This window comes from Acyrthosiphon pisum, chromosome A2 (assembly GCF_005508785.2).
Source record: "Acyrthosiphon pisum isolate AL4f chromosome A2, pea_aphid_22Mar2018_4r6ur, whole genome shotgun sequence".
NCBI classification, from domain to species: domain Eukaryota; kingdom Metazoa; phylum Arthropoda; class Insecta; order Hemiptera; family Aphididae; genus Acyrthosiphon; species Acyrthosiphon pisum.
The window spans coordinates 72,542,296-72,558,998 of NC_042495.1; the positions used below are offsets into that span (position 1 = coordinate 72,542,296).

Sequence of the window (16,703 nt, forward strand, 5' to 3'; positions counted from 1 at the left end):
GTCCAAATATTTTAAAACTTAATACACGATTTCTAAGAGTTCGTATTAGAACCAAAAAATATAAATATTATATTATACGCAATGTTTTTGCCAAAAATTATATCGACCTACTATAACACTAATAGGTAGTAAAATAATTAATAAATTACTAGTGGCAATACAAAATATAATATAAAATACACTAGAGAGACTAACATGATAAAATCTATTCAGTCTGTACAAAACATTTTCATTTTCTATTTGGTGTTATGGCATCTAAATGTGGGAACCAGTCAAACCATTGAACTTACAAGTAATCCAAGAATTCCAATCAACTTACTCTATCTGATAGCGGGTGGATCTTTCTACATCTTCAATCATACATTACACTTCAATCTAAATTCTTAATTTTTAATATAAACATTAGACACCATATCTAAAACTGCATTCACCTTCTAATAAACGATTCCGATCCCGCTCGGCCAACCACAGGATTTAGTCATGCAGTATTTAATCTGGAAATTTGACAAAAAGGCAAAAAGCCATAGAATTGTCCACAGAGTAGGTTAATTGTACATTTATATATATTATGTACTTTTTGTTGACAAGAATTCTGAAACTTAATTGCGTGATACTTAAAGATAATTTTAAAAGTATAGCAGCACGTGAGTCGTGAGATATGATACCTGTACGAGTTTAGTTTCTTTGTAAAATAAATTAGGCTTATAATTAGTATTAAAACAATATTATAAAAGATCATTGTTACCATTATTTGTATTTATATTCAAATTAAAATAAAATAAAATTGTTTAAAAAACATATATATATATTCGCATACGTCTATATTATTTAATTAATTAATTAATTATTACCATAGTTTTTTTTTATTAAAACATAACACCACGTTAGCTGTTGGTTTTCGATTGATATATTTATTTATACTTTTGGTACAAATAGGCCCATACTCAAAGTTTTGCGAATATTTATCTCAATATCTCAAATTCTCTAAAAGTTCGTATAATAACAGCACTGTAGGTATGTATTTAATATTTTTATACCTATCAATGTATTTCATTAAAAAAACATTCATCGTAAAACCAATCAAGCTTCTGTTTCACCAACAATCTAAACGTAAATAGGTTCAGTTTATTCCTATAATAATAAATTGTTAAATAGCATTATATTAGAACAAAATAAAAATGTTAAATAATTCGAATCGAGAAATATACATATATTTTTTTAATCAATAAATAGTTTCTATAGTGTATACTAGTATATATACAGCTGTATGTGCAATTTTATGCCTTTATGGAATTAATAAAGTATTTAAGCTATTCACAATTATTCATTAATTCTTATGGAACTACTATCAACTATCAACATATTATAGCATGTTTAAAAACTGGTATGGTTAAAATTTAGATCAATTAATATCTCTATGTTGTCATGAAAACCACAGCATGATGCATTTAAATTCAGTAATTTCTGCGATATTATGTCGTAGGCACATTTTACATACAATCATGTCTTATACATACAAGTATATAACTATACATATTAATCATTAATAATTACAATTATCGATCCTATTGGTTATCATTTATCTGTAAATTGTTATGAATTTACAGTCAATTATTACGAATTACCTAGTATAGTTATAAGCTATTTTAATTTGAAACACAATGAATACTTTGATTAAAACAATTTATGATGTGACTATTTTTTCTCATAACATTTATTTATTCTTTTATACTTTATATATTAAACTACAATATTATGTAAGCACTATCAGTAGATCCATATTTACACTTAAAGTTTATATTTTGTGAAAATAATTGTTATGTTATTCGAAAACGTATTAAATTATATTCTTATGTTATTCCGAAAATTCAGAAACATGTACTATGTAAATATAAAAACAAACATGAATATATTAATCGAAAAGGTATACAAGATAATGGTTGTAAAATATTACCAATTCAAAATACAACTTTAAAATATTACATAATATTGTAAAGTAAATCATATAAAAAATTAAATCATAAATATATTAATTAAACTTGTTTTACCGACAACAATAATATACTATAAACTATAGTATAACATAAATTAAATGAAAAAGTATTCACAATCGCAATAAAAAAATTAAATTATTCCAAATTAATATTAATACTCAATAAAATTAGTCGACTGTATATTTTTATCCGATTACATTTTTTTTTTATTCATTGTATAAATACATTGGTAACTGCCGTGGCCAACATAATACAGTTATTTACAATAATAATTTTCATAAGTTGTTTACGACGTTTTTTTTAAATTATTCATACAAATTTAACGGGAGTATGTTATAATATGTCCGATTGGCTAGGCGTGCGGTCGTAGTACCTAATTGAATGCCTTTCAATTTAAAATTAGTAATAATAGAAATTAAATATTATATTTATACCTACCTGCATATTGATGCTAATTTTCAATATTGTTATATCCACTAAAGACAAAAACAATATATATATATATTATATACATAGTATGCAGATAATAAAATATTTGAGTAACCACATACTTGTAATACTCTAATTTTTTTATAGAGAATAAATAAATAAACAACAATAACAAATAATAAGCCCGGAATAAATATTATACCTAAACGTATAATATATTTGTGAACAAAATAAATATTTATCAAGCTATCCAACCATGGATTAATTATACAAATATAGTATAATGTAATATGAATAATTTTCAAATAGTATCATTTTTTTCTTATTTATAAAAATTTACATTTTATTATTTGCGTATTTTCAAATTACCGTATTCCTTTCATCTGAATAAACCTCACGTACATGCTAGATGCTGGAAGTAGAACCGAACGCATATCCCCCGAGGGTAGTATTGACTGTGGATATTATTGTCATATCGTTCCAAAACGGATAGGATTTTATTCTCATTCCACTAATGGTGTGCTGCCATTCCAGCATTGCTCACCACATTCAATTGGTTTTATCGATCGTATTTTAGACATAAAGATCCGTAAGTGCTTCAGAAACACCGTCGTGGGTGTGACATAAAACCAAAATATCTCGAAAACGAATTAAGGTAATCGAGCAACAAAAATATACACATCGTAAATTCGTAACGAAACATATTTATTCGATTTTAGTACCACACTATATACAGTACACATGTATATGTAAAATCCAAAAGTATTCTGTGAATTTCGATTCATCGCGGTATCGTGATATATGGTAATACAATATATTATATTCAACCGAATCTGTATTATGTATTATTCTATACATTTTGTAATAATATCATTTGTCAAAAATTTCATTCACTTTACCCATAAGATTCTTTTAGTAAATAATCTATTTTTTAAATCTTAATTAAAATCATTTTTTTTTATATATAAAATCAAATTAAATGGAAGCAAATAGTTCAGAATTAATATTATAAAATATAATGCCTATGATGAATCGGCATCCATTTTTGTGAATATATTTAATTTTTTTGTAAAAAAGCAAGATAAACATGTATCGTGGTTAATTTACTACCTGATAATTTGTTTATGCTTAAAAACTGCGCTAACAGTAGTAAACAGATTGTGTTTTTATTTTTGGAATAAACCTTAACATAATAGTCCTTTTTAATACAATAATCTTGAACCCTTCTTATTTTAATTTTAAATTAAATGTCGTAATATAACATTAAAAAGTTTTTAAAAAATACAATACAACGATAATAATCTAATTATTAAAATAAACTTTATTTCAAACAATCCAGTAATGTGGACACAGAACTGTAGTTAATGGAATTATGGGATCGGTTCACAGTGTAACAAAATATAACAAGCGTCAAATTGGATACAACGTATGAGTCACTTCACAAAATATTATAACATGCGTGTTCATGGGAATATTTTAATGCATTGTTAAAAAAGTGTTATTTATATAGATATAAAAAATTAATATTAAAAAATTTTAAATTTTGCATACAAGTTACGCACATAATGTTCATGATATAGTGAAATCAATATTGGTTATTAATTATTATTGTTTATTGATATAACATATATTATTCTATTTTATAATATAAATAATGAAAATATTATTTAATAATAATATAACGGCTTGTGTATTGAAAAATATCATATGCTCGATGTTTTAAAATTATTGAGAATATTTGAGTATCATTCGTATTAAAATTTTAATTAATTTAAAAATGATTTTTTCACCAACTAAGTGTAATAAATGTGCAAATATATTGGTATAATATGTGCCAAATAAATAATTAACTAGAATAAGTTTTATTATTGACCGATTATAGAGCACCGAGTGATTGTTAGGTTAGGAAAACAATTTTACAAATTTGTATATAATTTTGAATAAATCAATTTGGTATAATTAATTGAACGAGATACAACTTTTTTTGTATAACTATCAAAAAAAATTGACCATTTAACAGTTTTTTATGTAATTAGTATTAACTAAAATATACACAATGTACAAAATTAGGTGTATATATGGAAAAGTTAATTGGATTATTTTGACATCAATTTAATGATATTTTACTTAGGTACATAACGTAATGATATTCTAAATTTTATAATTATATAGATTCAATTATCTATATGTCGGTAATATAAACTTTCGGTGGTTATATTAAATTATTTATACATCATCACGCAATGTTATATACTTTATGGTATATAGTGTTATTGAATAATCTTTATGCTTTAGTTATAGCAAAGTAGTATATAATATTTCAAATTAGCCTTAAAATATAATTAATTTTTTTATTTACTAGAGGATTACGGTTATATTAAATTGAATATGTATTTCTTTATTTAAAGAAATCTTCTTCTTTTTTTATAATAAAAGATTTCAAATATTTACAATGTTCAAGATCTCATAAAATGTCAAAATCATATATGTCTTCGCCTTTAGCTCAATATATTTAAATAAAATACATCCAAATATTAGTATTTCGTACTTTATAATATGTTGTAGGATCAATAATATATTAATACATTAACTGGTCTTCAATAAACTATGTCACAACCACTCAAAGGTTAGTAAATTATTTAACAGTTAGCGCAGTTAAAACACTTAACAAAATGTTGTTTATTAACATTATTTGAATTACACAATTATATACAAGCAAACATAAAAATAATTTTATCAGTGATTTTATTTTTTTATTTAATTTTTGGAATCAAAAATAAAACAACAATATAAACCATATAATTAAGACTAAAATGTATTTATGCGTCAGATTTTATCATTAAAATTTAAAATACAGTGGAATGAAAATTTACTCTTTTTTTAGATAATTTTTCCTTATTAAATTTAACTATAGTATACTTATTACTTATACGCATACAAAAATTACAAAAAATATTTTTTACTTTAATATGTTTTTATGGACAGAAAACATATCAATATAAATAAAACCAATCAATTAATAAGTGAAATAAAACAACTTACAAACTAAACTTTAAAAACTTGTCAGAGAATTTCTATATTGTTTTACAACGACGATTTTGTATAGGACTGTTGTTCAGAGTAGATTTAGTGTTCATAGAGTTCGATGAAACAATTTTTTAATGAAAAATCTTTATATCAGGGAGTACAAAAAAAGTAGCTTACGTAATATGTATAATAGGTTCCATTTGTGTAAGAAAGAATTACTACTAAATTTGATGGCTGGGAGTACATGGTAAGATACGTAACAAAACCAATGGTTGTTCTATTGTAAATTATTGTAATTTAGAAATTAAAAATTCCATTGTGTATTAAATTCACCTAACTATTATCTATTATTCGCTTAAATTATATAACAATTAATAAAATGCCATTATTATACTACAAGGTATGTAAATAAGACGGTTTACCGTGTACCCAGTTTTATGTCCAGCTTTTATTCTGTAACACGGCGTAATGTGTAGGCAATTGTGGTGGTTCACTGTGTAGAACTGTAGAAGAACAATTTTTTTCAACACTGAATTAACAATCGAACATATTATAATGCCTTAAATACCATGTGTGACTTTAAAGTAGAATTATAATTAGGACCCAGATTTTACTGCAAAGTACAATTTTGGAATCCAATAGAACAATGCATTCCCAGTATGCAATTGTATTTAGGTAACAACTAACAGATATTTCAAAAGTGAAACTTTTTTTGGCATTTCATACATTTTTAGTGCATATTTATACATTTATCAAATTTTTAGTAGTGTAAAATAAGGCAATTCAAAATATTATAATCTATTAAATATTATGTAATGCACTTTTTCATAATATTACTATTTAAATATTTGATAAAACGTGTTTAATCGATTATTTTTAAATAGAAAAATTAAGTAAGTTATCGTAATTTACACCATGATACTTATTAAAGGACTATCTTACTTTCCTTAAAAATGTTTACATGGGATCTCTAAGTGCAGTAGTCCATCGTTTTATATATCTATGCTTGTCCACCTTATAATATTAAACCAGCTGATAGTAAATAATAATATACCTTACGTTATATGATTTGAATTTAAAATATGCAATTTTGTGGAGTTATTCAAAATCCAGAGGACCAGGTGATTATTCACCAATATATTTGCATAAGTCATAGCCAATATAATATTTTTGAGACAACTGTCTGACCAATGTGTAAAATCCAAAGATAAACAAGTAAAGACGTTACTAGTTTTATTTCAGTTATTTGAAAGAAATAAAATCAATAACTAATTTAGGTACTGAACTTTTAATATACATACGTTGATACGTAAGACGCATAAGAATGTAATAAAACAGCAACTTCTTTTTTTTTTAAATTACAATTTTATTGAAGAATAATAATTTTGAAGAACGAATTTAAGGAATTAATCACACATTTGGCAATAACTTATGACAGTCAGTTTTTTGTTTCAAATTGTTATTACGCTTTATGAATGTGACATGTGCAATATAATATATTATATTTATTTTATAATCAAATAGTCAAATATTAAAATATTTTTTCTTTATATGTATATTGTTAATTTTTTACACGAATGTACAGAACAGGGTCATAGTAGTGAGTTTATATTATGAGTACATTTTAATAATTGTATAAGGTCGAGGGGAACATGCCAATCGAATTTTGAACCAGACCACTCAAACCCAATACTGTTGGGAAAAAATGTATTAGCTATATATTATGTTTGAATAAAATGTTATATGTTTGCCAAATACAATTTTTCCACTACAACGTGTTTCAATTTTGTCGATTTCGTCGTACTCCATGTAAACATCCAACAGTGAGGCATTCCAAAATTGCTTTATCGCCGGGGTCGATATTTGACGCATTGTCTGGTGCAGTATAATATTTTGGTCTATCGTCGCCGCAGAATGGCACCGGTGCGCGATGCTGGTATAATACTGCGGTCGACAAATTAGGCGACGCAGTAATATGACCGCTGCAATGTTTCTGCACGTTTTAATGCATCCATTATCTTCGGAATATTGCTTATGGTTACATTCGTCAACCCGTATTTTTTTTACGATTCATAATAGCGAGAGATAATATCATATTAAAAAATATCAGGTAATCCACGGAGATCGCATTACCGCAATGATAAAATGTTGAAACAAGATGGTTTAGTTTTAAATGTAACCGTTAAAAAAAAATCTTTATTCATAACAATATTATTATATAATAGCATGTTGAATAGCGTATCGCGTTTTGTGTTTCAGAAATTCTATGTCCACCCCCGGTTGTGCCACTCAACGGTCTCCTGATCGAAGATTCAGCACCGGGACGTCATGTCGTTGGTTCCGTGGTACAATTTTCTTGCGGTGAAAAACATCAGCTTATCGGAAAACCCAGCATGGTGTGCACAGAAAATGGCACTTGGTCACACTCCACGCCATACTGTGAGCATGCATACGCTTTTAGATTCAGATAAAAGTTTACTGTTTACATTTTGTTTAATGCTATGGAATCTATACGCGACGTGTTTTGAAGTTCAAATCCATTGCTTAATACCTATTTATTCCATCACATGAAACAATATTTCGTGCATAAAAAATAATGTGACAGGGTGTAAATATTCACCATTATAGGTTAAAACTTGTACCTATTGTTGTATATAAACGTTTATTCGCATAAACCGTTTTAAGTAGGTAGTTACCACTTATTTTGAAATGGGTCACGTCTGAAATACATAATATTGTTATAGTAAAATAATATTATTATTAGGATATTATAATTAAAAAAAAATAAAAATAACTATTAAATATAAGTGAAATTGTGATTTAGCTGTTATGCTGTTACCTATATTATAATATTACTACAAGCCACGGATTAATTATGTATGAAGGTTTCAATAGTAAAACAACATATAGTTATACCTATACTTCACATGCACAGACATTAAAATATAATAATATTATTTAATAAACGTATAAACCTGAAATTATAGTACATCAAGTTAGGATTTTGATACGTTTCGAGTACCTAAGTACTCGGTACTCAAATGATGCGGGTTTAGTAATAGACTGTATTGAAGTACACAATGAAATTAGTTGCTGCACAAAAATACTAAAACATAAAACCATAGCTCACTTATTTCTATATAGCATTATAAATATCTTAAAAATATACGGGTTGATCCAAGTTGTATATGATAAGATACAGGTTCATCCGCCATACAATAAGCATGCTTTTTGATCACACTTCCTTTTTTATTCTCTAATAATGCATATTTTATTAAAATTCTAATTTTTGGGAAACTGTGAGTATACGTACTTAAAAACTACATTTTCTGCAAATACTTAGATTATTAATACCATTTAAAGTGTGTCCTATGACAATACAAATTATTATTATTTTCAATTGAAAACCAATTATTTACTGTACATTTATACATTGTTAATGTCTTACCTATATGTGTTGTATCCATCTATTACAAAGATACAACATGGCAAATTTGCATTCAACTGAACCAATTTTGTATTATTATAGCTTTGAATACAGAAATCAAATATCGTATTAAAGCTATAACAACATAAAATTAATTCTGCTGAATGCAAATTTTCTTTATTGTATGGTTTTAAGACGGAGACTACATATGTAGGTGTCATGTTCTTTTAATAATTTACAATAAAAATAATGATTCTCATTTGAAAAAAAACAGGGAAGTCACTTACGGCTTTCCATAGAGTATATTTCGAGTCTACTTTGCCATTGTTTAAGTTACTATAACATTGCGATAAATATGATTCAAAGCAGGAGAGATTAGATAAATATAGGCGGACACATTCTAAAGCTATTAATTTTAAGAATATTTTATTATAATTTCTATTTATATTACTATTATAAGTAACAAGGTGTAACACGGTACATTGAACTAATTTTTGACAGTAACAAAACGCATCTATGTTATATAATAATTAATATAATATATTGGTTCATATAATGTTTTTCCGCTTTATCTGGAAAATGTTAATCTAATACATATATTATAGGTGACACGTCAAAATATCCCGATAAAATTATCACTGAAAAAATATTTCACGTGAATATTAGTTCAAAACTTTAACCTCTAAACCTCTATTATAAAAGTTGTGATTAGATATAAAATAATGGAAATTTATCTAAAGTGATTGTATATTAATTGTTATATATTCAATAGTAACTTTAACATGTGCCATGAGCTGAAAACTTTCACTTTATTTAATTTACCTTATTATATGAATTTTTGATGTGCCACTATGACTTTTTATAAAATTATAAAATGACTAGTTACACGATCTATTGTAATAAATAATTACTATTTCGTTTATACGTAAATATTACTATATCAGTATAAAATAAAAATAATCCAATATAACAACACAAACATTTCTGTTCCTATTCTTGATAACATAATTTTGTGTATACTAATATATTTTATTAAGTTCTAAATTATATATTATGCGAGTTTTCATTATAAATGTTTTAAAAAAAATTAATAATTTTAAATTACAAATTGACAATTGTTATGTTATATAACTTATAATATATATGAAGGTTATGAACTCATCTTCACGTATTATGACATTCAATTTCTATACAATATAAAAAGGAATATATGTGTTAAATTAATTATTTGAGATGAGTATAGTTTAAATATTAGTAAATAATAGTAAAGTAAAAATAAAAGGGTATACAGTGTACATTATGATAAAAGTTATATAAAATTGTTTTTTATAATTTATAAATTAGAAACTAGAAAGACACATTCACTCTTTATGTGATTTACATACTAATTAAAAAAAAAATAGATTAACTTTTTTTAAACTGAGTTAAGTTAATATTTTTTTCTATATTAACTTTTAACTTATTGAGTTAAATTTATAATTTGTTAACTGTTAACTTTTAACTTATCGATCTTGTGTTCTCTTAACTTAACTTAACTTGAGTTAATTATTTTCATTAACTTGCCCACCTTTGACTATCTGTGATATAAATGTTTTAAACATGACAATTCTGTGACCCACAACTATATACCCACAACTATATACTAATAGTATATGTTACCAATACTAAACCAGGGCCCAGCTAGTACATAGTAGGTACCTACTTTTTTAAGACAATCCGGTTGCCCCTAATACAATTACTTAAAAAATCGTCGTGTCCCGTTAACAATCCGCAATAAATGAAACAAATAATTATAATATATAATAATATCTCGAGCCACCGTAGCGAAACAAATTTCGTGCGCTCGTGTGTGTTTTGAATATTGACAATAATATTGCAGGCAAAGCCAGATGCGAATACCCGGGCGAGCCGCCTAACGGACGTATCATACCGCTGAAGTTCTGGTATGTGCCGGGTGATAAGTTGAAGATCACATGCCTGGCAGGGTACGTCCTGCCACTGCCATTGGAGGCCAGCCCACCTGTATGCCTCGGCGACGGCACGTGGTCGCACACGCTGCCGGAATGCATACAGTACACAAACGTATGATCGGATGACGGTGATCCGATGGAGACGACGTCGTGTCCGGGCGGACGAACACTTCGCGGTTTCGCGGACAGTGCGCTCTTCCACGACCGCCACAGACGGATGTTTTATAATATTATTTATAGTCATAATGCCGTGTAACATGCGTCCAATATAACGATATTTGTACGTACCCATCACAGTTGTAATTTTAATATGACATTGTATTCTCATATAGGCGTAGGCGCAAACGGGGGGGGGGGGAGAAGTGGAGAACACGAGTGTGGCTCAATTTTAATGCCCCCCCCCCTCGAGAATGTATTAGAAAGGATTACGAATATTACGGAGCGATATGTCATAAAGGTATAAGAAATGTGTAATTATATAATTATATGTTTACATAGTATTTTATATATCATAATATATTTATTCGGTGAGTATTGGCTACCTGCATCGAAATATTACGTTTACCACGACATATTATAGACACCGGTGGTCAGCATCTTGATTATTCATTGTATACGTCATTAGCGGACGATATACATTTATGTATTCATTACGCGTATCATGTGTACGCGATACGTGTCTAAACAAATCGATCACATTATTTTGTTACATTTTAGTCGTCGTCGTAAATATAAACAAAGTATTACTTAATTTTTTGTCAAAAAGTATGCCACTTAAAAAATATAGTAATATTGCGGTCAAAACGGAGTGATTAAAATTAATTTTAGGTCGTTGTTACTTGTACAATATTATCATATCGATTTGATCTCATCTCAAACTCCCTCCTTCAAATATTAAACTATATTTGCGCCTCACGTTTGTATCTCACCACGTGATAGTTAACTCATCCTACTTCTGCAGTCCGCCACCGATTATGCAAAATATAACAATAATATGCGCTATATATACGTAACTACTAACAATATCGGTATATAGTTATTTTACCGTCAATCCCGACGTAACGACGCGACGTCATCCTCAACATACCATAACGACTACCCTAGTTCAATTGTCTACGACTGAAACAATAATGTAGCCGCCTCATAATAATACCTTTATCCACACCTATCCACCAGTCGACTTGTCTATTAACCATTAGGTATACATTAATTATGATTATAGCTTATAATACATTGTTATCAACTACCTTTTGCATTGTACATAGGTATACCTATATCTACTTCTACGTACAATTATTTTATACACTTAAAACCATCGCAAGTATAAAATGATACCATGACGTGCACCATCCTCAAGTCAAGTGCGTCGACTCGTTAATATTGTTATAAATTGTTTTTCAAAACCGTCTACAATCACAGCGTAAATATATTATTGGACACTTCTACGGTGCGTTGTCACGGAAAGCTCATGTCAACGGTCTATTATATTGTTATATATATATAATAATATATCTGTCAGATTCCCCTATACTGCAGTGGCTCAGGTTTGATCCCGACAATCGCGCCGGATTCCCGAGTAACTATATATAGGTGTATTTACTCGGCCAAGGGTGATAATTCCGATTGTGCGTACTTTCTGACTCCCTACTTTGCCTAGCTTTATTTTTTGCTTTCCCTCTTTTTTTTTTTTTTATTAAATTTGAACTTATGTAATTGACGTCAAATGAAAAAATATAAAACGCTTTTATCCTTTCGTTCGGAAAAACGGGATAAAATCCCTAAGCCGTTTTTCGACGAAAAATATCTGCCGGTCGATGTTGTTTTTGATTGCGATGGTTTTCGCGTTGAGAAATATACTTATAGGTACATCTCCAATAACCGTAAACTAAAAACATTTTTAATCATCGATTTTATTTTCATTCGTTTGAGACTTTATAGCTTGCGAAATAATTCATGTTGCAGCACTTTATGCTTATTACCCCCATTACTATTACCACGATGTCATAAATACTTAAATAGTTTAATGTCATAAACCTATTAGGTAGTTTCAATTGTTATTAAGTAGGTACCATTGTATAAATTAAAATGAAGCTATATTATTTGATTTTAACCATAAAAAAAACTACAATATACATGGTATGAACGATGAAGAATATATCATATTATGATCTTATGATATTAAAGATTTTTTTTTGTAATATTTGATTGTAAAAATATAATATAATTGTATAATTATAGTTATTAATAATATCATAATTGTATCACTTCGTGTTTAAAAATACAATATAGAAACTAAATGTTTAAATTAATTATCTATACGCAATGGTCCAAGTTGAGTTGTTGTTTGATCTGTTTTATATATTTCATATTTATTTCATTCATGTATAAATAAAAACATATAAACCTTTATCTATCCACCATTAAAATTAATTAATTTTCAACAGTCCTTTAAAATAATGGCTGATAATTTTAATGCTTAATACTAAATATAATTTTGATATTTCCATTTTTATAGATTTTCGTGCTTATTTCTTTATTTTACAGCACTTTTACCTACATTCTTTAACGTATTTTGTGTTAGTGCCATATTAAACATTTTTCATCCGGAAGCAAGCCAATTATATAGCTGACGGCCTTTTTCTCATACATTGTACTCCTTCGTTTCAAAAATTTGGCATCCTATCAATGTTTAAAATCCAAGTTCAGTAGCAGGTGTAAAGAAAAATATTGCCAGGAAATTGAATTTGCTGTTTCTGAAATTTGTTACTACGGGTTACCGTCATTTTAACCTTTCAAGGTGCGGCTCCGTCGTGCAAATCTTTATAAAGATTCAACATCAATTTACTGTGGTACTTTTAAGTATTTAGTATTTTACTCTTGAAAATTACCACATCATTGATTCTCAAACTTACCAGGCCTACTTATAGAATTGTGAACATATTGCAAAATTTCAGTTGTTTTAGAATAATGACATTAATATTTACCTATACTTAAATGTCTATAACCGACAAGTAAAATGCAACATTTTAAATATTTTCGAAATTATGAGAAAACTAATATGCAAACGTATTTATATTAAAATAATAAAATGTATTTAATCTATTTAGACTTGATAGAGATTTATGTAAATGGAATAGATATCTACTATTATATTATATGAAATTACTCTTTTTGTAAATTTGAAATATTTAAAACTAATTTAACTAAAACAGTGTGAATAAAAATGCGAAAATAAATAACCACCATATTTTTGTATATTATTTAATATTTACTATTTTAGATATATTATTATATTATATATTCATTATAATATATTATGTATTATGATTATTGATTTATAATGTATATTGTATGTACCTATTTGACATTTTCAAATAATAATAATAATAACATTTACATTTATTTGTATTATTCTTATTTGTATACAATTCCTTTTGTTTTTTGTTCATAATAATATATTGTTAGCTATCATGGTATTGTTCGTAATATTATTCTTATAGAAATATGATTTATATTACAACTTGAATAAATATAAAAAACAATCCATATCATACTCAAACTTACTATATTAATAACGGTTTCAAACATTTAAACGTTCTATATATATTATATAATATAAATAATAAATCAAATATTAAAATATATTATATACTATATATAGTATGTATATCGTCAGATAGATTTATTGATCTACGGTAAATTTAATTAATATTTAACTAACAGAAGTGAAATATTATAAATGAAAATTCCACGTGGATTTATATTTTGAACTTAGGGTCATTAAAAATAGTTTTCACTTACTTCGTAATGGGTTTTCATAACAATTTAAGTTCATCGTATGCTTTAACGACTTCAATACGACTACGTATCTTGGAATTCTCAGAGAATTTTGTTCATTCATTGCGTTAAGTTTTTAAGTTTTGTCACGAATTATACTTTGTTTAATTATAGTTTACAAAACACTTTCTTCATCCATTGTAGACACAATTCAATACAACTAAATAATTTGTAAGTTAATTAATAAAAAAAAAGTACGAGTAAAATATGGGATTTACTTAATCCTATATTTTAATTAATTGCATTTTGAAATAATTGTATAGTTATTATATTATATTTATATTTTTATAATTTATTATAAACGTGTCCTATAAACCAAGTCCTATAAACCAAGTCCTTAGTAGGTATGATGGCTATAGACAATAGGCATGTATTATAATAATTACAATACAATTTCCGATAAACACAGTTGTTTTATATTTCATAGTGTAAATTGTATGAGTGAAATAGATAGATTTTAACGAAAACTTGTAAATTTAAAAGAATTGATATAGTATTATGATAAATCAACGTATATAGATTATAGTTATATTGCGGGATGGGTCACATTTATAGAACCTTAAGAATATTATTATAATAGGAATGTATAAAAACAAAAATTAATAATGACTATCTATTTTCATAATTTAATGTAGTCCTCTGTATTCAGAAGGTTTAAATAAGTATACAGCATGATACATTATGCTGTAATCAATCATATTTCTGGTAGTATTTGCATCAAAATGACATTGATATATACCTATATACATATTTTGAATTAATTTTTATACAATTAAAAGCAAATTATATTGTTGCCATATTAAATTTGAATATTCATAATTAATTTTAATAAATTATATTATATTATATTATATTATATGATAGTGAAATTTGAAATTCATGACAATAGTCAATATGTATTAGGTATATAGGTACATTATTATAAATTATAATGTACAATTATTATATTGCTTGTACAATTGTACATCTTATATTTAAATTTGAAACAGTATGTCCGTAAAATTAGTAAAATAAAAAAAATATATGTATTATAAAGTTTTTCTCATGCTCAACTTACCATAATATTAAATCGCAAGATTTTTTTTTCATTTATTTTTTTTCCAATCTCTCATAATTATATGGCTATAGAAATTAGATTGTTCATAAAAAAAATATATATTTATATTTCAATTTATTTTAGCTAAATTGATAAGTTATATTTAATTAAGTGTAAATGTATAATTCAATACAATATTGTTAAATGTTTATAAACACAACACTTTCATTGTATGCTCAAGCACGACAGTTATTTACTTATTACAAGTAAGTAGGTACATCTCTACTTTATTTCTAAAAGATGCCTTCCTTAATACATTTTCTATGAAGTAACATTTTAAATGTAAAAAATATAATTTTTGACTCCAGTTTTCCTATTTTTTTTTTTCGAACGTGAATCCTCATATCTAAGTAAAAATCACTAGTCCCCCCTAAGTACGACCCTGTTAATATATTATATAAATATACACGGACTCGTCCCATAAATCGTACCATTAAATGGAAATTATTAGAGAATGGCAATGGTCGATAAATATGTGGCCCATCTATACAGGTAAGGTGTACGAATAATAAATATTTTTAGGGATGGTCGCGTGTGGTGTCGACCACATTAAGAATTACCCATTAAACGCACGCGCACACACACAAGCAAACAGTTTAAACACGGTCAACCGAAATCGTTTCTGTTCCTCCGTCGTATACGCAATATGCCATTACGTGATTGCACCTAATCTGACTTTTAAAAGTCAACCGAATTACATAACAAGCACACTGCGACGACGAGGCAGTACCCAACCAGAAGCCGAAAAAGTGGTATTCGTGAGGGGGGGGGGGCATATGTTACTTCGGAATAGGACTGCGTTCGCGTCTTTAGGCGATAAACGAGTATTTTCCTAGACCACGACAACTACAGTGTTGTAGGTACGTATTATTTTATACGACTGTTTTCTAAATGTCCACTATTATATACAACGACTATAATAA

At 26.9% G+C, this 16,703-nt stretch overlaps 1 protein-coding gene across 1 annotated transcript in view; it reads left to right on the top strand.

The window, feature by feature from the left end:
- LOC100571236 (locomotion-related protein Hikaru genki) overlaps positions 1–11,929 on the top strand; it is a 141,036-nt gene extending 129,107 nt beyond the window's left edge. The window contains exons 9-10 of the mRNA XM_003245120.4: positions 7,710–7,889; positions 10,757–11,929. Of these exons, the coding sequence (XP_003245168.1) occupies positions 7,710–7,889; positions 10,757–10,965 (389 nt within the window). The 3' untranslated portion in view covers positions 10,966–11,929. The remainder of the gene's footprint in view (positions 1–7,709; positions 7,890–10,756) is intronic.
- Positions 11,930–16,703: the final 4,774 nt, after the last annotated feature.